General features: G+C 50.9%; 9 protein-coding genes across 10 annotated transcripts; 5 read left to right on the top strand and 4 right to left on the bottom strand.

Annotated features, from left to right (window-relative positions):
• The first annotated feature begins 53 nt into the window (after positions 1–53).
• Positions 54–3063, top strand: PPTG_02717 (hypothetical protein). The gene is made up of 7 exons (XM_008893952.1): positions 54–515; positions 609–1663; positions 1734–1993; positions 2082–2304; positions 2372–2436; positions 2509–2659; positions 2734–3063. The coding sequence occupies exons 1-7, from the start codon at positions 317–319 to the stop codon at positions 2842–2844; spliced, it is 2064 nt and encodes a 687-aa protein (XP_008892200.1). The 5' UTR covers positions 54–316; the 3' UTR covers positions 2845–3063.
• Positions 3002–4723, top strand: PPTG_02716 (hypothetical protein). Its single transcript, XM_008893951.1, has 2 exons — positions 3002–3679; positions 3744–4723. Exons 1-2 carry the CDS (start codon positions 3027–3029, stop codon positions 4516–4518), a joined length of 1428 nt encoding a protein of 475 aa, XP_008892199.1. The 5' UTR covers positions 3002–3026; the 3' UTR covers positions 4519–4723.
• On the bottom strand, positions 4563–5293 carry PPTG_02715 (hypothetical protein; the record flags this gene model as incomplete). The annotated part of the gene is made up of 2 exons (XM_008893950.1): positions 4563–4984; positions 5048–5293. 2 exons carry the CDS (start codon positions 5291–5293, stop codon positions 4700–4702), a joined length of 531 nt encoding a protein of 176 aa, XP_008892198.1. The 3' UTR covers positions 4563–4699.
• Positions 5294–5411: 118 nt separating this feature from the next.
• On the bottom strand, positions 5412–6992 carry PPTG_02714 (hypothetical protein; the record flags this gene model as incomplete). Its single annotated transcript, XM_008893949.1, has 1 exon — positions 5412–6992. One exon carries the CDS (start codon positions 6990–6992, stop codon positions 5412–5414), a length of 1581 nt encoding a protein of 526 aa, XP_008892197.1.
• Positions 6993–7128: 136 nt separating this feature from the next.
• PPTG_02713 lies at positions 7129–12988 on the top strand. 2 transcript variants are annotated; one of them, XM_008893948.1, is made up of 5 exons: positions 7129–7727; positions 7810–8547; positions 8615–8713; positions 8800–12330; positions 12401–12988. In XM_008893948.1, exons 1-4 carry the CDS (start codon positions 7149–7151, stop codon positions 12208–12210), a joined length of 4827 nt encoding a protein of 1608 aa, XP_008892196.1. In that variant the 5' UTR covers positions 7129–7148; the 3' UTR covers positions 12211–12330; positions 12401–12988. The 2 variants fall into 2 exon arrangements, with proteins under 2 accessions (XP_008892196.1, XP_008892195.1); XM_008893947.1 differs by having other exon boundaries at positions 8800–12988.
• On the bottom strand, positions 11386–14410 carry PPTG_02712 (hypothetical protein; the record flags this gene model as incomplete). The annotated part of the gene is made up of 6 exons (XM_008893946.1): positions 11386–12826; positions 12898–13069; positions 13146–13467; positions 13539–13619; positions 13708–14069; positions 14137–14410. Coding segments are annotated over 6 exons (1447 nt in total), but the record flags the coding sequence as incomplete, so codon positions are not given.
• A 60-nt stretch (positions 14411–14470) lies between these two features.
• PPTG_02711 (hypothetical protein) lies at positions 14471–15895 on the top strand. The gene has a single exon (XM_008893945.1). It carries the CDS (start codon positions 14497–14499, stop codon positions 15733–15735), a length of 1239 nt encoding a protein of 412 aa, XP_008892193.1. The 5' UTR covers positions 14471–14496; the 3' UTR covers positions 15736–15895.
• On the bottom strand, positions 15699–18026 carry PPTG_02710 (hypothetical protein). The gene is made up of 2 exons (XM_008893944.1): positions 17315–18026; positions 15699–17227 (listed from the first exon to the last, which is right to left on the bottom strand). Exons 1-2 carry the CDS (start codon positions 17699–17701, stop codon positions 15851–15853), a joined length of 1764 nt encoding a protein of 587 aa, XP_008892192.1. The 5' UTR covers positions 17702–18026; the 3' UTR covers positions 15699–15850.
• Positions 18027–18951: 925 nt separating this feature from the next.
• On the top strand, positions 18952–20084 carry PPTG_02709 (hypothetical protein; the record flags this gene model as incomplete). The annotated part of the gene is made up of 4 exons (XM_008893943.1): positions 18952–19117; positions 19173–19418; positions 19497–19877; positions 20059–20084. The coding sequence occupies 4 exons, from the start codon at positions 18952–18954 to the stop codon at positions 20082–20084; spliced, it is 819 nt and encodes a 272-aa protein (XP_008892191.1).
• Between the last annotated feature and the right edge of the window lie 7 nt (positions 20085–20091).

The following is a 20091-nucleotide window of genomic DNA, read 5'->3' as shown; positions in this document are numbered from 1 at the left end:
TGTCCGTGCTCAGACACTGTCGAGCCTCGAACCCAATTGCAAGTTGCAACTTGCAACGTCCCGTGAATTCTACCGGCGGTGGTGCTTGCAGTCCACCTCTGCAAGTTGCTCTTTGTTATATTGCGCTTCAACTGGATCAGTTGAAGCAATGACATTAACGGACGGTGGCATTAGTCATTTCGAATACCGTCGAAACATGTTCTGTGACGTTGGTAAAACACTATTTCCTACCGACTGATGTAGCACACATAATCTATCTATTAACTGACGTCCGACCTCATTTTGACATCCGAGTTTGTGGCTGAAACCAGACAAGATGATGCGATCGACTCTACAGCTAGTTGTTCGCCGCGCGGGCACCTCGGCTTCGTCCAGTGGACGCCGGGTCGTGCAGCGCACCGCAGTGCTGCGTAGCACCGCTTCAAGCTCGCGTCTTGTGCAGCGCAGCGCCAAGTTCGCTCCGTCCGTCCAGCACGTCAGCGCCTGCTTTAGCACCAGCGCTGTGGACGACAAGGGTGCGTAATATTGTTTCCATATTGCGGCACAATTCTCAAAGTGAGTGGCATTTATTGCAACTTATTGACTGATACTGTGCTTCATTGCCGTAGCGGACCGCCACGAGTTTCAGGCCGAGACGCGCCAGCTTCTGGATATTGTGACACATTCCATCTACACGGACAAGGAAGTCTTTATCCGTGAGCTCATCTCTAATGCTTCCGATGCACTGGAGAAGCTGCGCCACTTGCAGTCGACTGGAGAGTCTATCCAGGACGCCGAACTTGAGCCCAAGATCGTGATCACCACGGACGAGAAGGCCGGCACACTGACTATTGCGGATACCGGTGTGGGTATGTCGAAGGACGAGCTGATTGAGAACCTGGGTACGATTGCACGCTCAGGCTCGAAGGCGTTCCTGGAGCAACTGAAGGAGAGCTCTCCTGGTGAGTCCGGCGATGCGCTGAGCGGCATTATCGGTAAGTTCGGTGTGGGCTTCTACTCCGCATTCATGGTTGCCGACAAGGTGGAGGTGTACTCGCAGTCGGCGGTCTCTGGTCGTCAGAGCCACGTGTGGCGCTCAGATGGTAGCGGATCTTACGAGGTTGGTGAGGCCAACGACGTGACGCGCGGCAGCAAGATTGTGATCCATCTGAAGGACTCGTGCAAGGAGTTCGGCACTAAAGCCAAGGTGGAGTCCATCATCCGCCGCTACTCGAACTTCGTGTCGTTCCCGATTGTTCTGGATGGCGACACGGTGAACACGGTGCAGGCTCTTTGGACCAAGAGCGAGAGCGAGGTCACGGACGAGGAATACACCGAGTTCTATAAGTTCATCGCCAATGCGTTCGACGAGCCGGCATACCGCATTATCTTCAAGGCGGATGCGCCTATTGAGTTGAAGACTCTTTTCTTCATTGGATCGTCGCACACCGAGAAGTTTGGCTACGCTCGCCTGGAGCCCGGTGTGAGTCTGTACTCGCGCAAGGTTCTTATTGAGCGCAATTCGCCCGATATTCTGCCGGACTGGATGCGTTTCGTGCGTGGCGTCGTTGACAGCGAGGACCTTCCGCTCAGTCTTTCGCGTGAAAAGATGCAGGACAGCCGTCTGATCCACAAGATCCGTGACGTCCTGACGAGAAGAATTATCCGATTCTTAGAGCGTGAGGTTCGTCCAATATGCACTGCTCGTTGAATCGCCAAATTTCTAGGTTACTAACGCTGTGCTCTAATAACAGTCTACCAAGGAACCGGAGAAGTTCGAGAAGTTCTTCCAGGAGTTTGGACAGTTTGTTAAGGAGGGTATTTGCACGGACTTCGCCAACAAGGATGCCCTGGCCAAGCTTTTGCGTTACGAATCTAGCCAGGTTGATGAAGGCAAGCTGACTACTCTCGATGAGTACGTGTCGCGCTGCCCACCGGACCAGAACGAGATCTACTATCTGTGCGCGCCTACTCGGGCTATTGCCGAGTCTTCACCGTACTTCGAGGCCTTCAAGTAAGTGAAGTGGCCTCGCTATCGCTGGGACGAGCTTGTCCTGCCGTTGTTGGCACCATAAACTAACCTGGTTTGTTTGTTGCACTAGGAAAATGAACAAGGAGGTGTTGTTCGTCTACAGTCCCATCGACGACTTCGTGATGACGAACGTTGCTGAGTTCAACGGTCGCAAGGTGATCTCCGCAGAGCACGCCAAGGTGGACGTTGACAGTGACGACGATGCGTCCGGAAAGAAGCTATCGAAGGACGAGCAGGACCTTTTCGGTGCCTGGCTGAAGCTGACGCTGGAGGACAGCGTGAAGGAAGTCAAGGTATGGGTCTGCGGCTATGTTGTAGGCCCACATGGACCGTATACTGATGTTGCTTCCATTCTTACAGTTCACCTCCCGCCTGACTGACTCGCCTGCGATCATCGTGGACCACGAGTCGGCTTCGATTCGCAAGTAAGTGTTGCCCAGGATGCAGAGCTTACTTGGTAATTTATGCTGATACATTTTGTATTTTGGTGACAACAGAATGATACAAATGGTAAACGACCGCGCGGGCCAGGATATGAGTGGCCTCTCCAAGAACGTGATGGAGATCAATCCCAACCACAGCATCATTGTGGACCTGAACGCGCTGCGGGAAGTCAACGACACCCTCGCCAAGAAGGTGGCCCGTCAGGTTCGTCTCACTATCAATTACTTGGGTTGCTTTTCCAACAGTTAGCTAACCTGGATGCCGTATCAATGCAATAGATCTACACTAACGCGACGGTGGCCGCCGGTCTTGTAGAGGATGGTCGCACCATTCTCGGCGGCCTGAACGAGATCCTTGCGGAGCTTCTTGAGCAGAGCCTGCAAAAGTAGAGCGACAACCATGGGACGAGGGTTGAATAAGGCAAATGTTGCGTCCTTCGGAATGCTTACAACCTAGCTGGCCTTTAGATGATACTTCCAGCGACCTGATGATTGCCAACAGCTTCAATTTGCCGCAGTGTCGTTAACGCGAGGCTCTAATTCTGCGTTACCCCGTATGTTCTTACTTTGTTATGTTCGAAAACAAATCTAAACTGTCCTTCACACGTCAATTTCACCTTTATTTATTGACACAATCCCGCGTGTTTCCTCCAGTCATCGGACACAGCAGTCGGCGGTGTAGCGAGGGTTGCCTCTTCGGCATTCATACCCAGACAGTCAACATGGTGTTCGCCTTCCGCTCCGCCGCCACGCGTGCGACTCCGGCCCTCGCCATGTTCCTTGGTGGCGCGACGCTCGGTATGACGCACTCGAGCACCGCTCGCGCTGAGGACAAGCGCGATCTGCGCGATCTGGAGTTCGGCGTGCCGCACGACCGCAAGCGCGTGGACCCGTTCTCGCCCTTCTTCCCGTCAGATAAGCACCCGTGCACACACGCAGGCATGTTTATCCCCGGTTGCCACGAGCTCAAAATCTTCTCAGGCTCGTCGCATTTCGAGCTGGCCGACGATATTGCGCGGCGTCTAGGCACGCGCGTGGGCAAGATCAAGCTTGGCCGCTTCGCCGACGGAGAGGTGCAGGTGCAAGTAGGCGAGAGCGTGCGCGGTAAGGACGTGTACCTGGTGCAGAGTCTGGCAAGCCCTGTGAACGACAACATCATCGAACTGCTGCTTATGGTCAGCACTATGCGTCGCGCCAGCGCCAAGAAGGTGACCGTCGTGCTGCCGTAAGTGACCTCTGCTTGAAGAAGTATCATCTGGATAGGAAGCTAAAACTTTTCTTTTGTACAGGTACTACGCGTACAAGCATCACCGTCGTGCCAACCCGGCGGCGACCAGCCTGAACTCCAAGTTCATCCAGAGCCCTGCTGCCGACATCGCCAAGATGCTGGAGGTCATGGGCGTGGACCGCGTCATTGCTGTAGATATGCAGATGCGTGTGGAAGGTCACGAGGCATGCTTCTTCAGCTCTGACATCCCTGTGGAGACCATCGAGACCATCATGGCTGGTGTTGAGTACTTCGCCACGCAGGTGCACCTCCGCCGCCCTCTCGTAGTGATGGCGCCCAACCCGGAGTGTTTGCGTCGTGCACGTATCTTCCAGACGGGCCTGAACAAGTGGCTGCCGGATTCGCCTGCGCAGTTCGCCGTGTTCTTCCACGGTACGGGCAAGAAGGAGTCGGGAGAACAGTCTCCGGCCGACATTGTGGGCGACGTCAAGGGCGCTGACGTGATTGTCGTGGACGACCTGGTCGACACGAGTGAGACACTATCCAAGCTTACAAACCTAGCACTGAGCAAGGGCGCTCGCAAGGTGTACTGCTTCGCCTCCCACCCGCTGCTCAACGGCGACGCCGAGCGTTTGATCGATGAGTCGAACGTGTCACAGGTTGTTGTCATGGACACAATCCCGGCTGACCCGAAGGCCTTCCACACCGACAAGCTCAAGCGTCTGTCGGTCGCGCCCATGCTGGCAGAGCTGATCCAGGCCGAGCACTTCAAGGCGCACTCGTACATTGACAAGGTGAACTCACGCGAGGACTTTAAGTACGTGCACCACTATTAAGCTGTACGCGTGAGAGCTGAATGCTGAGGAGGATAGGTAGTTGTGAAAGGAAGATGGCACCGAACGATGTCGATCTGTTGGTATGGGGCTTGCCCTGTTCTGGCGGGTGTTTGAAGCCCGTCGATGCGTAATACTACTACGCAGTAGCATACTCATGCACATGCATCATGTATTATTTCATTCATTCTTCACTCGACGACTGCTTGCTCTTATTACCGGTACACTTCTTCCTCCTCTTCTTGGGCTCGGGAGACGCCAGCGCCTTAATTGCCAAGCATATCTGCTTGAACTCGTCGCTCTTCTGGATCGCCACAACTTGGTCAGCAATGGTCTGCCCCCACGCTCTCACGAAGGAAGACAGCGCACTTTCGGCAGCTTCCTGTGCCTCCTGCAACTTGCGATCCACAATCGGCTCCTTCTCTTTCAGGAACGGGCACACCAGCTTGTCGTACACGATCGTTGCTCCCTGTCAACGTCCCGTAGTCGTTACATACATTGATGATACACTGGTACATTATATACAACGCACCTTTGTCTGCGGCGACATCATCCAGATAAGAAAGAGCGTCTTGGTGATGTTGTATCCGGGCACGAGGCACAGGAGCGGCGACGCCACCGACTCCACGGACGTTGAAGCGCCGTAGACGACCCAGTAGGTGAGCCACTGCTTCTCGCCGTGGCCACTCTCAGGCCGTTCCAGCGCCTTAAAGCTCGCATACGCGGGGTACGCCACCCCCACACCAAGACACAAGCATCGAGACAACGAAGCGCCCATACTGCCGCGTGGACGTAAAGACGCGAAATAGCCGCCATTGAATTTGATAGATAAGACTGAAATGTTGCACTAAGACCTTAAGTTGCGTATAGTCAGACACCACTTCAACATCCAGTGCTCATCGTTCCTCGACGACAAATGGAGGCTGCGATGAGGTGCCGTTGTTTGACCGGCCAGGATGAATGTGGATGCCTTTAACTGAGAATGGGATGCTGAAGTTTCCGCTACCGGCACCCATGGAAATGTGACCATGCTGAATGTCGAATGCCAGCTGGTCATGCAGGTAAAAACCCACCACCTCAAGGCAAGTGTCGAAGTCGTGCACTGCGGTGTCGAGCTCTAAGCTGTTCTCCTCATGTGACAGCCATGAAACGTGTTTGGTGTCGTTAATATGGACGAGGAACTTTGGGATCGAGAGGTTATTCGGCGTGTCCTTCTCGTACAGGAGATCGAGCTCAATCCCATAGAGGTCAAAGTGGATGGGGAGAGGGTTGTTGATCTTGATCGAGACTTTTAGCTCCAGCAAACACTTGTGTGTCTTGGAGTCGAGCTCCTTGAGTGACGGTTTAATGGAGTACTCGCGAAGCAGCGCTGGCTTATCGTCAATTTTGGCTGGGACGTCCACTTTAACGTCCACGAGATCGAGTACTTGCAAGGAATAGCAATCAGTCTCGCGATTGCCTCCAACTATGTGGAGAACGAGATCGTCACCTGCCAAATACGATTGTAACATCGACTGCAGTGGCTCTGACTGGTTCTTGAAAACCTCTGTGTACGCGGAAATGAATGTCTGGCCATCTCCTAAGATGAAGCGCTTGAACCCTGCCACGAGAATTGTTTGTCTTTGCGCAGATTGAACCTTCACTGAAAGTGACGGAAGATTCCATAGCACCCTTGATGCGTACTCAAACGAAACATCCGTGAAGGCAAATATCTCTTGGTCGTCAGTGTCTGTATGGAAATTCGAAAGTGCAATGGTTTTCAACACCTGGGTCACAACACGTTGCAACTCGTCCTTGATCCCATCGACGACCCCAGAGTTCCAAGCACCAGAACCATACAACGGTGGGTCCAATGCATAACGCCACTTTGGAGGGATAGTGGTGCCCACCGGTAGTCGTGGATTATCTGTCAACAAGTTTGAAACGTCCAAGTGTATCGTGAACGGGACTAACATGCACGAAATCAAAACGGGAATTTCTCCATGCACGTCAATAATGTCTGAATCAGCAAACACCAGACTGTAAAACGTCTCAGGTTCTGTCAACAACTCAAATCCCACTGGCAATATCATGGTCGTCACTCCAGATTGAAGCTCAAAGGCCGGAACTTGCAGGTGCAGGAACGCCCTGTTCTTCTTGGCAAATGTAATGTTCAGTGGCCCCACCACTGGCGAGCAGTACGACGGATTTTGGAATTCCATGACCACCTCCCCCAGTGTTCTTCGATGACACAAGTCAGGCAGCGTCAGTTTGTCCAATGTCACCGTCGTCTTTCTCAGCAGTGCCACGAACAAGACGTGCACAATCACCAGCATAGCGATGCCCGCGCCCAACACTACGATCCAGCTCGGATTTTTCGTGTCTCGCCTTCTATGCAGAGTATAGTCATTAGCAGACGCCTCTCTATTTTCTGAGTGATCTAGAAGCGGCTGCAGATCCACAGTCTCGTCGCCATGAAGCAGCGCGTCCTGTGCCATGGTTCCTAACAGAAAAAAAGTAAGCTTGAAGTGTGACATGGTAAACCCATTTCCTTTTTGACCAATCATCTGTCGTATCTAAACAGTGGTTTCAACCTCATTTTTCAGCCAATCATGAGATGTTATTTCGAATTAGAGTGCACTTCAACATCCGCCATGTCGACCGTCCAAGCGCTGCTCACAATGCTGCAGGACCGCGGCAAGAATACGCCAAAGTCTGCACGCCATGTGCTATTAGACCTGGCGTCGTGCTGTCGCTGTGAAGATGCCAAAGCCTCCATCCTCACCGACGGCCTAGAGCCACTCCTGGCGCTTGCGACAGGCGACGAGGAACTGCCTCGTGGCGAGACTCTTGAAGTTTTGCTCGAGCTGCTGGCACTGCTCCTTTTGGATAACCCAGAGGCTAAAGCTAGTGCAGCAAGGGGTGGGGCACTAGAGCTGGCAGTTCGGTGTCTGCGCGAACTGTCCGGAGGTGGCAGACGGCGCGTCAAAATCTTGAAGCGCGCGCTGGAGCTCGTAGATCTACTACGCCACACCGCAGAGTCACAACAGCAGGAGAGACAGATTACCGTGATCAAACAAATTATAGAGATAATGTCGCGTGCAGATGAGGATTCGACTATCTTGGTTCGAGCTACAGATACACTAGGACGCTTCATTGACGGCAGCTTACAGAGAATCCAGGCTGCGGCACAGGAGCGCGTCATCGCCATCCTGATTGACCTGCTGAAGTTGGTACAGATGAAATAATTATTGCTGGGATGGTCGAGTAGGTCTAAATAGTCTGACGCTTGATGTTGTGTCACACTGTTAATAGGCTGGTGACAGTAAGGTGGATTTGAAGCGAACAGTGTGTGAAGTCCTGATTCTGATGGGAGAAGCACCGGGGGTGCTCCAAATGATGGCGACGCAAAATATTGTCAGAGCATTGCGTACTTGTCTACGTGTGGAGACTCGAGCTCGTGAAGTGGAGTCATGTGTGGTTCGTTTACTGTCACGTCTAGCACAACAAGCGCAGGTGTACGGTCAAATTGTGCACGAAGAGATGATGCCGCTTCTTTTCCAAGTCATCGAGCACAACAGTAATATTAAAGAGGTAACCGTGACGACGTGCACGATCATCGCTGACGTGTCAGATTTTGCCCAGCAATGCAAATTGGACCTGTTACCTTTCCTGAAGGACTGTCAAGGAAAAATGCTCGTTCTCGCAGCTACTTGCCATGCACAAGAGGCCAGTGTGGTTGATAACACATTTCGCTTTTTCGTCAACGTGTCAAACAACCCAGTGGACATACCGGACTTGATCAATTCGGAAACAGTTGAAGGTTTGCTGTCGCTATATGTTCTTGCCGGCGGATCCGGCTATCTTGCCGAATTAGCAGGGCATTTGGTTCACGTCATTTCGAGGCTTAGTCGGTCAATCCTGGAACAGTTCAAGATTCAAGAAGAAGACATCACACTTCCAGCCCTATTTCTTTGCTTGAGGAATTATCATGAAGACATACGATTTACGTCTCAGGTTTTTGCAATTTTGGCAAAACACTGGAAGATGCAGGTAAATTGCGCATTGCTCCAGCCATATATTTTTTTCTTTCGTCTGATTTAGTTTTATGGCTGTTTAGTGCCACGATAAGAGTGTCCATGGGATCACAGGTTACATCGGTATTGCCATTGAGGTGCTCTGCAGAACTATTCCGTCGTCGAACTCGTGGGGAGACCAGGTGCGCATTAATTTCCAGGGATTTGGCCGCGTTGCTCAATGGGGGTTTGTGCTAAATTAATATGAATGACTATGAATATGTCACAGACAGCCGACATAGTGAATTTCATTCGAGAGATGATGCTGTCAAAAGACGGCGCTGAGGTAGTCATGAGCTGTGGCGGAAAAGATCTATTAGAAGTGCTTCACAATTACATTGACACCCGAGGCGATAACTCGTCTTCAGATGCAGGGATCTCTTGTGCGTATGATGGGTCTTCGAACGCATCTTCATTAGTTATATCAAGCAGTGATTTTGGTGGCGGAAGAATGGCTTCCATTGTTGTGAATATGCTCGAGAAAGCAGTTCTTGGGTTATCTGACGTAGAAGTGGTTACAGATATCTCCTCTTCTGCCTCCAGCACGAACCACCAGTCACGTCTTGGAGATGCCGAGTATGACGACTACGTATCTCGACGATTGCATTTGGAAAAATCATGCCATTTTAAGCCGATAGAGAAGACAGAACCACGAGGAAACATCTTCTGTAGCGAGCCTGAGACTACATTTGACCAGATACCATCCGAACAACATTTTATTGAGGTAGCCCAAGAAAAACATGACATGAAAGGCTCAGTCAAGCAAAAACTGTGTGGGGAAAGTAATCGAGTCGACGTCACTGGTTCAGCTAAATGTAGTGGAGAAGCCGGGGAAGACGCAGACGCTAGTGCAAATAACGACGTAGATAATGCCGAAGAAGAAAATGACGATGACAGTGACGAGGAGGGAGATGAAAGCATTGAAAAAACGGAGTCTACAAGCGATGCAGTTGAGATAGCAAGAGTTCCCAGTCTGTTCTCAGATCCTCCCAGTGGAGGCCTGTCACCAATTGGGCACCAGAGTTCGATCTCAAACAAAAGTACTACATCGAGAAGTACGCCGATGGCAAATTTCTTCGACCATCTCGAAGATAAGAAATGGTATTACTTTGATGAAAACTCCATGATAAAATACCCAAAGCACCCCTCCAGAGTGAACCATGCAAATCAAATCAACCCCGAAGAAGAATTTGTCCTGGACGATCCAGGGTTCTTAGAACCATGTAATACTCCCGAAGCTGAGGATGGAACTCTGTTTGTTGAAGAAGCTGTTGCAAGGCGAGCTGAATTTATTGCGAGCGATGTCAATTTGAGAGCACGAATCGTGTATGAAAACATTTCGATGGTAGAAGATCGCGATAACAAAGTCGCGGGTATTCCTCCGTTTTTATTGAACTCCTGTGAAATTCAGCATGATGTTCCGTATGTTGTCTCCGAGGAAACGAAGGCTTTTCCTGATCTCAGTAGCGACTTGACGTTTGATAGCAATTTTGAAAGTGGGAATCTAGAGCGAGCAATTCGCATTGGGCAGTTCGAGTATGATCTTGTCTTACGCCCCGATTTCAACAGTCCCGGTCACATGCAGTGGTTCTACTTTGCTGTAAGTAATATTCAAACGCCAAATGCAACTCCGCGAGCGGGTCAAAAGTACCGCTTCAATATCGTAAATCTGTGCAAGTCAAACTCATTGTTCAATCAAGGATTGCAACCGGTGGTATACTCCGTACGGGATGCTCATGAGAAAGGGAAAGGATGGGTACGCTCAGGCACAGACATTTACTATTTTGCCAATCCCTTTGTACGCCCAGCAAGAAATGCGGCAAACTTCTCGGATGTCGTCCCTACGGAGACATCAACTACAGCCACCACCGCGACACCAACAGCTCCTGCCATGACGTATTATACTCTGACTTTTACGCTGGAATTCTGGAACGCAGATGACACCTATTTGATCGCACACAGCTACCCGTACACGCTTACAATGCATCAACTTCGCATCGATAGTATTCTCCACTCAGGACACGACACTGGCCACATCCTTCGGCATAGTTCATTGTGTACAACGTTGAGTGGGAGAAATTGTGACTTGTTGACAATCTCGGATTTTTCTGTGGCTGAACAAGAACTCAATGCACGGAGAGCAGCTTTCTTTACCTCGCGGGTGCATCCAGGGGAGTCTCAAGCCTCTTGGATGATGCGAGGAGTAATCGACTTCCTGTTGGGAACATCGACTATTGCTTGCGTCTTACGTCGAATGTTTATATTCCAAATCATCCCAATACTTAACCCGGATGGTGTGTATTACGGCAACAGCAGATGTGGTCTTTCGGCTTGCGACTTAAATCGGCAATGGCAAACCCCGAGTAAGGCTCTTCATCCAACAATATTTCACGCAAAAGAACTCCTTGTCAAAGAGCGCTCCACACGAGGGGTTGCTTTCTATTGTGATATGCACGGTCATTCCCGAAAGAAAAATGTGTTCATGTATGGATGTGATACCAAGCGGAAACCAAATCCAGCAGCACGAATGTTCGCAAAAGTCTTCTCGATGCAACAGACTGCCAAAAAGTATATTTCTTTTCCACATTGTAGCTTTAAAGTGAGTAAGGACAAGGAGACAACAGCACGCGTGGTCGTTGCGAACGAGCTCAAGATCAATTGGAGCTTCACACTTGAAGCTTCGTTTTGCGGCGCCAGTTACGGAGAACTATACAATATGCACTTTAACACCAAACATCTGCGTGAAGTTGGAGCGTCATTATGCGAAACATTATTCGAGGCTTGTATCAGCGACGCTAGCACTCGTGACAAGCTTTTGGACAGAGTTGACGACACAACAGTATGCATTCCCCAGCTAATAGAGCCGTATTTACGTGACGCGGGGGTTATTGGTGAAAAGTATCCGGTGGACGAGGACACCAATTTGAATCCTCGCTCTTCCTTTCTGAAATTTCTCAAAGGAAAGAGAGCATCTATGAAGAAAATATCTAATGAGGCTGCAGCGAAAAGAGTGAGGAGAAAGAACTCCAAGACACGAGCGACTACAACGTCGGATGCAGGAGCTTCAAAAGCTACAGATACAAATGAAGGCTCAGGGAGCCGACGAAAATTAAGTCGACAACAGATCAAGTCTTCTTCATTTGCCTCTGGTCTGGTTGAGCGAGTCACTCCAGAAACTTCCGACTCCACAAGTTGCCTGGATCTTGCATGTATCCCACCTCCCAAACTCAGTGGGCGGAAGTTACGGAGTAAATACCCAAAAGTTCGTAGGTCGAGAAGCAGTCCTGATGAACAGGTGAAATCTCGACGTCGCGCCATTCCTGGACTGGCCTCAAATACAGCTGTCGATAATACTGAAGACAGCGAGGACACCAATGATTCAATTATGCCGCTGGTTTCTCCGTCAAGATTGTCAACTGCGATGCCTGGCCCCTCGACTTCTTCTGTTCGCGTCTCTCTTGGCAGCTTTCAAGGTCCCGAGTCTGCCTATATGCGATCTTCGAGAGCGATTTCGTTTCCGTATCCAAACAGCGTAGTTGGCATCCCGCTTCGAGACTCGCCAGTAATTCTTCCATCTCCAGTTGGCGAAGCCATGACACGGTCACCAAAAGCACCGGCTAGTCGTATCCGCTTCAGGTGAATGCTATTTGCTTACCCTCAGCTGACAAGCTTATCACTAATGCCATGGACCAACAGGGGAGCCGGCAGACAATTTGCAGTAGTCAATACCATTCCACGAACCAGCATCCACGACATCCTGGTACGATTCATTCCGTATCAACTCTTGCTCCACGTTCTTGGCCTAAAACATCACTACGCTGTGCTGCCAGAAATCTGACCCGGTGACAGCATTTCAGTCGTATGAAGCAGATCTGATCAATGCTTCAACCATGGTTATCCGACCACGCGGTAGTATTTCAACTAACAACAGCGCTACAGCTGCAGCGGACGAAAAGAGTCACTCGCCGCCGTCGTCCCAGTATCTGAGTTTCCCGAGTGTCACCTAGCGGGATTATGAAGTTAGCACTGTTGTTTTTGTGGCTTGTTCACCACATTTGTCGCTGCCTTCACGAGAGAATCCAAGCGAGTTTCGATCTTCTGCAGGCGGCTCATTGTGAATTCCTGTTCCTGATGAAGAGCAGAGAGCCATTTATCTTGGCACTGATGCATCTCAGTTTGAACGCTCACGTATTCGCCAACAGATTTCTTTCGGAGCTCCCGCTGAATTGATGTGTACCTGTGCAGGTTGTCATTAACTAGAATTTGGTAGCAAACCTGTTAGGATTCTGAATTAGCAGTCGTCTAGAGGAATCAAAGATGATCGTACGCTTTCTATATGGACGCGACCCGGGCTTAAAATCATGGAATCGTCGCCAAGTTGTTTGAATTGTACGTGCGCACGTCTGTTTGAGTTCAGATTCGTATTGTTGGAGTCGTAACGAGTGAATGAATCGTTTGTCTCGGTCATCAAGGCGAAGGAGAGCGAATAGCGCTGCACTCTGTATTAAAGCAAAAGAAATCAATATTGTGATTATAATACACGACAAGACAAGGTTGGTTTAACATTTGACGTACCAGTGCTGCAACAAGTAGAATTCCAGCAATCATTCCACCAAATATTAAGAACACTTGACCAGCAGTAGTCACAGGCGCAACATCGCCATAACCAACTGTAGCCATCGTCAGAGCCACAAGCCACACAGCATTGGGTAGCGACGCTAGATTCGGGTTCACGGGTGTCTCCACGATTGAAAGCGCGTACGAGGTAACGATCAGCGTGCCAAAGAAAGTAGACAGGAGCAATCGAAATGGGTGCGACTGAAGAAAACACTTGATCGCGAACAGAGGGGCCATGGTGTCCACACAGTGCAGTGCTCCCAAGTATGATGTGTGACAACTGGAGATCCGATGGAAATCAAAGAAATGAGAAGCCGTATAAAGGTTAAGCAATAAACAATAAACGCATACCTGGCAAAACTTGAAAAATTCCGAATCACTCGCGGGATCATATACAGCCGAAGCAGCGAGAACAAACCTAGGACTTCATATCTGCAAGTACACAACGAATGCTGTTTTTGTTAGCTCCGCACTCATAAATATGATGCAAACCAAGAACCGATGTAGCTTTGCCACGTACGGGTACGCATAATCCTGGTAGCAACTTGCATCTTGAACTACAAATGGCGCCCCGCAAGATCCATCGTCCGTGTAAAATTTCCACTCACGCACTTCGAAGCTGCCATTGGTTCCAGGTGGGATGATGGTAAAGCACGTGGCCAGTTCAAGGGCTAGCTGAACCAGTTGCCTTGGCATTCCGAAGATGGTGACATGAGGCGGCAACACATTTCGACGAATTAGGATACGTCGCTCCAAGACGAAGCGCCAAATAAGGAGACTAAACAAAATCTTCGTCAGCACGGAGTTAACTATGCGTAGTACCAGCTTGATATCCTTGTCAACAACGTATTCGATGTCGAGAATAACCAGGACTACTCCAATCTTCACGATTTCAAACATGAATTAGAATGCGAATCATCACAAACAACATCTACGATCGATATCTCACCATTGCAATAGCACATGCCGCATTTTCGATGACATGTTGACGCTCGTAGAGTTCATGAAGCGAGTAGACGCCCTGTATCACATGCTTGGCAACGCGAAGGCTGTCACCTGTGGACGGCAAATTTGGAGGCAGGTAGGCGCTACTTTTGCGTCGTAATAGCACTACGTCCGAGCCCTCATTATGCTCGCTCTGTAGCTTGAAAGCATCTTCCACCTGCTGCTCCACCGCCAGTCTCTCTTCATCTAGCCGCGAGCTCTGCCGTCGAGCGAACATACCAAAATTCGTCTGATTTGGCTACACCTCGCATTATAATGTAGCCATTTTGAAACTAGCCAATCATCAGTCTCATTATCACTCGCTATGATGGAGACTGGAGCTGTGGTGCAGGTGACACACGCCGCGAGCGGCTATTCGTTCCGCGCGTTGGTTGAGCGAGTCGCCTCCTCCGACTCGTTGATGCTGAGTCTGTGCAGTTTGGAGCGGCCGTATGAGAAACTCAAGGTGGCGCTGAATGGCCAAGTGAACTGGGTGCTGGCTGCCGCCAAATTCGCCGCTTTCCTGGTGGAGTTCGAAGCGCCTGGAGAAACAAAAGATGGCGAGTATTTGGTGCATTTCAAGGCGGTGGCGCACCAGAAGAAGGTCAATCGCTCGCAGTCCAATGGATGGTACTTGGGTGTGGATTCGTCGGGCCTCATTGGCGACGCTGGCAAAGGGGAGGACAGTCTGTTCTGTGTAGCAGTAGTATCGACGCGAGCAGCTTTCGCATTGGACACTACGCGCTCGTTGATGACAAACTCACAGCACAAATCGCTGTTAAGTGAGTCGCAGCGACGGTCGTTCATGCAGAACGGATATTTGCAGATCCGTGGAGCTGTCCCACTGCCTTTGGCCAATGCGGCGCTGCGGCGTATCAATCATGACCTCGGTATCCCAGGAAACATGATCGATGGCGGAGTGGAAGGTGCAATCAAACTGGCAGGTAAAACGTCCAACAGCGACGTGATATTGGATCTCTACTACCTCTCGGACGTCAGCAAGTACGTAGAAGCGCTTGTTGGCATTGATCAAGTGGTGCCGCCCCAAGGAGCCCAGATTGCGTTGCGATTTCCAGAGCTTGGCGAGCCACGAGAACCTCTGGGTACCGAATGGCACACAGACGGTATGCGGCAGGGTCATTTACATCCATTCACTTTGTTGGCGGGCATCGCGCTTTCGAACGTACCAGAGCCGTTATGCGGCAACTTGACTGTGTTTTCTGGCTCGCACATGTCGCTTCACAGCCGCTTGACTGCCGACGGTAAACTTCGTGGCCACGACGACGAGTGCTATAAGGCCGATAGCGTGTGGGGGGATGGCACACTACCGGACTTGGGTACACCTGTACAGCTCTTGGCAGCACGTGGTGACCTAGTGCTGGCACACCCCAACCTTGCACATCGTGGTGGCCTCAACTTTTCTCCAGACATTCGCTACCAAGTATACTTCCGAATCAAGCACAAGCGGCTAAATGAGCTCCAACAGGACTGCATCACAGACCTATGGGCAGACTTACAGGGACTCGGTTTAGACGATAAGACTTCTATCAGCCAAGATGTTTAGCGTTTATTATATAGAGAACGGGATCACAGTGATCGACACACGAATGTTGCGGTGTACAAAAGACTAACCACAAAAGGAGTCCACAGACTCAACTCACAAATTACGAGATGCATCATCATACTACTCGTCCAGACTGCTCAAAAGATGCTGGTGGCTGTTTCTGTTGGAACCCATTGGACGCAGTGGGCACGTAAGCTATGGTCGATGCTGCGCTACCATTCGGGTAAATGTTCTCCATATTACCGCTGGTAGCAGTCGGGTGGCTCGAGGTCTGCAATAAAGTACCAGATGTGGGTACAGCTGGGGCAACGCTGTGCGTGGGTCCTCCTGTAGACGCCAAAATGTCCTGAAAGTTCATCTTCCGCCGTCGTGCATCAGCGAACTGACCCATGTCGAGCGTGCGTGATCGACTGTCACGTGGCTGGCCCATAGTGGGGCCACTGGACGTAACAATTGGTGGTGGACGGCTCAACAAACTGCGACTGGACAGCGACGGTAATGCACCGCTGGCTGATTGCTGGGCTTGAGTGTCAGTACCTGCAGCACAGGACGAAGGTGGCGGATGCAGATAAGGACTGGCACTGATCGTCATGGAGCGCATTCGCGGAACCTCATGGCCTGTGTAATTCGCAGTAGAGGGGAAAGCGGCGAACCGGGTATCGTTAGCGTCTCGACGTGCAGGAGGCGGAGGGAACTGTGGGTTCCCAACGGCAGGAATAGATGGTCGCATCGATCCAGGGGCAGTTGGACGAGGAGGAAACATGGGGTTTCCACTGGTGGGGATAGATCGACGCTCGCCGTATGCCGGTGGCGGTGGGAACGCCGGGTTTCCTGCAGACGGAATCGATGACGCACGGACGGGAGTGGCGCCCATTTGTTCGCGAAGACTGGTGACCCACCCGTCCACTTGTGATACATCGAGGCCCGTGTCTCTAGCCAGCTGCACTCGCTCCGTGTCGTTTGGATACGGATACTCGCGTCGAGCATTAGCGTTCACCCATTCCTGCAGGATCTTGTGTCCACGCGGCGAGAGACTGTTGCGAGGGGCATGTCCGTCGTGGCCGCGCTCCAACACACGCTCACGAATTCGTTCAGCATCCAGATACTCGTCTACGTCGGTCCGTGCCGGTGCTTCTGACATGGAACGAACAGCGCGTGTCGGGTACATCGGCGCGCTCACAGGGATGGCCCGAGGTCGAGCATACCTGTCGAACGCTGGTGCCGCCCCATGAGGTGGCGCACCGAGGCTTCCAGCATCGAAGGAATGACGCACTGCCGGACGAGGAGCATAGCTACTGTCAGCGTATTGCTGGCTCAGTCCGGCACCTGGGAACTCGCGCACTGCCGTATGGTCAAACTCCATAGCGGACTGCATCTGACGCGAATGTTCGCGTCGCATCATGGGCTTCCAAATGCGCTTGCGCGCGTTGGTGAACCAGTTTGTGAGCTGTTTCATACTAATGCCAGTCTTCTTAAGTAGCATTTGCTTATCCTGTATAGACAGTCACACAACGTCACGATAAAGGAGGATGTTAGACTACATCGCATCCACTCAACATCCTCTTGATCCATGGCTTACCTCGTCCGTGGGGTACGGATGCTTAACGTGCTCGCGAGATAACATCCACCCCTTGAGGATGGCGACGGTATGCGGCGGCAGCTCACGGCGCGATTTCTTGGACGGCTGCTGCTGCTCCTTTGGCTTCTCTGTTGCATCGGTGCTTCCGTTGGCGCCGGCGTCGTTGGTAGGGCTCGAGGGTTGCTTGCGTTTCTTTTCGGCAGTGGGGGGTGACGTGGTGGCGCTACTGCTCGCGATGGCGGAGCCTCCAGACATTGTGGTCTCTGAAGTGTTGTCCGTGTTGGCGGGGGAGGTCGAAGAAGAGGAAGAGGCGACTGCAGCTGGGGGTGTTCCGTGCGGATATGCGAAGGGTTTGACTTGGTCTGCGCTCTGCTGCGCCGTCATCATGTTGGGACGGGGGAAGGAACTAACTGGCCCTCGGGTGCGTGCACGTGCTGCTCTCTGCTGCTGGCCTTACGCGGATTTTTGGGTGCGAGCGCCTCGTGTGGGTGAGTTGGGCAGCGAATGTGTTGCTTCGGCGCTCTGCACGGGGGCGGACGTTTCGGCGCTGGGCTTGTAGCTACGACTGGACTGACCGCTGGTGCCACCCTCGAATGACTTGACTAGGCGAGTGACGGCCGAACTGACCGAAGAATTCTCCTGGCGCAACCCAGCTGACCGAACAGATTTTTCACAGCCCCACCCCTGGTCAAGAACCTGCGTATATGAATCTTTATCGTGCTTTTGTTGAATGCGATATCACAGGTAGACAAGCTTGCCAATTTAGACTGAATTGCTTTAAACTTGGATTAACTAATGAATTTCTTTCACTGAGCTTACAATACTAAATCCCAATTTTACAGCAGATATCAACTATCATGGTATAGAAACAGCCGTGTCACAGTCGTCGATCAGACCCACAGAGCCGAGCCAATAGCGATCAAGTTGTCAGCGTCTCTTCCCGAAGTTTTACTTGCACCCAGTATGCTGATCCATCATGGTCACAGCTGCCAACGGCAGAGAGCCACGAGGACTGCTGCAACCTTAAATAAGCTTTGCCCTATGTCTGTAAGCACACGTAGTGACTCTGGAGCCATCACTAGGCGCACAAGGTCCTGGACGTATGGTCATTTCGTGGACGCCGCACGACGTCGCGTTCCACGATCGCAGGATGAGTCATTTCGGATGATGGCTTCACTCGTACATAGTTGACTACTCCCACCACACCACGTTACGTAATATCGTCCATTTGTAATGAATACACTACCGGTAGAGGTTCAACAATAATTTATAAATACAATATATTTTGTATTTTGATTAAAATAGCTTATTATTGCTTCATTTTCCTTAACCCTTGTAACGCCGTATTATGTATTATACAGAATAAGCATTATTGCAGGGAAAAATATTCCGAGAGCTTCGAAGCGCGTGTTTTCTTCGCATATAAAAGTTTGTATGATGGAGGTTGGGGAAGCTGATCATGAAAGATCTGTGCTGGGAAGATAGACGGGGTTTTCTTTCGAGGTATAGAAATAGCAATATAAGCTCAGTAGAGGTTTGAGTAATGCTAGTAACGGCTAATTTTTCGCAAATGACTTCCCCCTAATTCCCCCTCAGCCATTCAAGATTTTCCTGCTTCGGAGAAACTGACCGCCAAGATGGAGTGGCTCAGTGCCAAGGAGTTCAAGGCCTTCTGGCGCAAGCTTGTAAAGTCTGGGTGGAAAGCGAGAAGGCCCAGGGACCTGAGCGTGGACTACACGTACGTGAAACCCGGCGTAACTGGAAAACTCAACGATGCTGAACGCGGGGAAAACTATTTTGTTGGTGCGTTTTGAGCAATAGAAAGACTTTCTTGATACTAACGGTATGCATTGATTAGGAACAAAGGAACTGGAGGCCTTTGCACGACGGACGGGACTCTTGCCGCCAGCTGAACCTGTTGAAACCCTGTCAAGCGAGGCTATCAGGACGCTACCGGAAACTGTGCAACCGTCTGCCGCCCGAACTAAATCTTCTCGCCGTGGAAGTCGTGAACCAGCAGCCCGTGCCGCTCGTCCGACAACACCAGAACCCGTATCAGTCTCACCAGCCGAAGCTTCCGAGTCAGCTGAGAGTCTTTCGACAGGTACAGAATACTTTATTCCGTCTGATACAGAGTAACCTTTTCTGGCTGATACAGAATTGACTAATCTGTATAGCATAGAATATCCTACGCAGGTGGCTGAAATCGCGGAGAAATCTTCAGACGACGAAGAGGAAGAAGCGAAGCGTGATGAAGGTTCTGCTGATGATGTGGCTGTCTTTGACACGGAGAATTTTATGGAAGCACTGCGATCAGAACAATTATTTGGTCCAGTGCCCGCGGATGATGTAAATGTGTGTACGGATGATGATCAAGGTGCCGACGATGACGACGACGACGCTGAGGATGACGGGGATGCGTTAGGTGTGCCAGCTGCATCTTTGGAGTACGAGAGTGAGGTGGAGTCTGACAGCGACTTTGAGGATGACAGCGATGCGTTTGCACAAGACGACGATGCCATGAGAGGTCTGCGGTGGCGCGTATTCGACCAGAACAAAAGTGGTAAGTCTGTATCATACAGAATACTGTTGGTGGCATATCCTAATTCTGTATTGTATGGCATACAGATGAACTACAATTGTCTGGCGCTACAGATCTGTATAGTGGGTCATTCGGCGTCACGAAATCGGCAGCTGCATACGCGAAGTCACCGTTGGGCATGTTTTTCTACTTCCTTCCAAAGGCGCTGTGGGTGCACATTGCAAGTGAAAGTGAC

This window comes from Phytophthora parasitica, assembly GCF_000247585.1.
Source record: "Phytophthora parasitica INRA-310 unplaced genomic scaffold supercont2.2, whole genome shotgun sequence".
Classification (NCBI taxonomy): domain Eukaryota; phylum Oomycota; class Peronosporomycetes; order Peronosporales; family Peronosporaceae; genus Phytophthora; species Phytophthora nicotianae.
The sequence above is the reverse complement of the archived record's forward strand: the minus strand, read 5'-3'. Positions and strand labels throughout refer to the sequence as shown.

Bases quoted from the DNA above. Each gene is read 5' to 3' on its own strand.
- PPTG_02711 (XM_008893945.1), top strand. From the start codon at position 14,497: ATGATGGAGACTGGAGCTGTGGTGCAGGTGACACACGCCGCGAGCGGC.
- PPTG_02713 (XM_008893948.1), top strand. From the start codon at position 7,149: ATGTCGACCGTCCAAGCGCTGCTCACAATGCTGCAGGACCGCGGCAAG. The intron at 8,548-8,614 runs GTAAATTGCGCA...ATGGCTGTTTAG, and splicing joins CAAAACACTGGAAGATGCAG to TGCCACGATAAGAGTGTCCA. The intron at 8,714-8,799 runs GTGCGCATTAAT...AATATGTCACAG, and splicing joins CGAACTCGTGGGGAGACCAG to ACAGCCGACATAGTGAATTT.
- PPTG_02717 (XM_008893952.1), top strand. From the start codon at position 317: ATGATGCGATCGACTCTACAGCTAGTTGTTCGCCGCGCGGGCACCTCG. The intron at 1,994-2,081 runs GTAAGTGAAGTG...TTGTTGCACTAG, and splicing joins CCGTACTTCGAGGCCTTCAA to GAAAATGAACAAGGAGGTGT. The intron at 2,437-2,508 runs GTAAGTGTTGCC...TGGTGACAACAG, and splicing joins GAGTCGGCTTCGATTCGCAA to AATGATACAAATGGTAAACG.
- PPTG_02710 (XM_008893944.1), bottom strand. From the start codon at position 17,701: ATGATGACGGCGCAGCAGAGCGCAGACCAAGTCAAACCCTTCGCATAT. The intron at 17,228-17,314 runs GTAAGCCATGGA...CTGTCTATACAG, and splicing joins ATCCGTACCCCACGGACGAG to GATAAGCAAATGCTACTTAA.
- PPTG_02716 (XM_008893951.1), top strand. From the start codon at position 3,027: ATGTTCGAAAACAAATCTAAACTGTCCTTCACACGTCAATTTCACCTT. The intron at 3,680-3,743 runs GTAAGTGACCTC...TCTTTTGTACAG, and splicing joins AAGGTGACCGTCGTGCTGCC to GTACTACGCGTACAAGCATC.